This window comes from Bison bison, unplaced genomic scaffold (assembly GCF_000754665.1).
Source record: "Bison bison bison isolate TAMUID 2011002044 unplaced genomic scaffold, Bison_UMD1.0 scf7180017523889, whole genome shotgun sequence".
Taxonomy (NCBI): Eukaryota; Metazoa; Chordata; class Mammalia; order Artiodactyla; family Bovidae; genus Bison; species Bison bison.
Window position 1 is genome coordinate 1 of NW_011406519.1, and position 867 is coordinate 867.

At 68.7% G+C, this 867-nt stretch overlaps 1 protein-coding gene across 1 annotated transcript; it reads right to left on the reverse strand.

Annotated features, from left to right (window-relative positions):
• Positions 1-198: 198 nt before the first annotated feature.
• On the reverse strand, positions 199-861 carry LOC104998038 (glypican-1-like; the record flags this gene model as incomplete). Its single annotated transcript, XM_010853071.1, has 2 exons — positions 740-861; positions 199-408 (listed from the first exon to the last, which is right to left on the reverse strand). Coding segments are annotated over exons 1-2 (260 nt in total), but the record flags the coding sequence as incomplete, so codon positions are not given.
• Positions 862-867: the final 6 nt, after the last annotated feature.

Sequence of the window (867 nt, forward strand, 5' to 3'; positions counted from 1 at the left end):
GAGCCTGCCGAGGCTGGGCGGACGTCCTGGCCGGCTCACAGCCGTGTCGGAGATAGGGCGGGGGACCGGGACCACAGCTGGGCAGCAGCCGGGCCTTCAGAGCCACCCGGGCCCCGGGGATAGGAGGCCGCCCCCTCCCCCAACACCCTTCCCCAGCTGGGGCTCCCTGGCACCCCCACCCCAACCCCAGGGCCCCACCCCGGGCACTCAGCTGCCCCCGGCCCGCCCTCACTGGCGTCCTGGAAGTCCAGATCGTTGCCGTTATAGGCGCCGCGCAGGCGGTTGGTCATGATCTTCAGCTGCATGATCTGCTGGCGGATGGTCATGTCGGGCTTGGTGATGTCCACTTCCACCTCGGGGTTGTTGATCTGATTGGCCAAGCCATCACCCATCACCTCGGGGAGGTACCTGGAGGCCAGAAAGACAAGCCCTGGGTCACTGTCCTGCTCCCCACAAAGGGGCCTGGCCCCAGCAACACCCATCCAGCCCCCGCTCCTCCCGTCAGGGTGGTGGCAAGCCTGAAGCACCCCCCCAACCCCCCAAGGACTTCAAGGGCTGCCAGGAGCCCACAAGGGCCCCTGCAGCAGAGCGTGGACGCACTGAGCCTGTGTATGCGGTGGGGATCTGGCCCTCGTCCCGGCTCTGGGTCCCGTGGGGTGTCCCACGTCAGACCCGGCGCAGGGCATGACGCACCCGGGGCCACGGAGGCGCTGAGGGGCCGCAGCAGCGGGACACTCACCGGCCCTTGGCCATGCCGTTCCAGCAGCGTTCGTCACTGGCCGAGCTCATGGCCAGCTTCTCACTGCACAGCGTCCCCGGGAGGCTGATCCAGAAGTCCTGAGCGTCTCGGAGCTGGGCCTTGGCTTC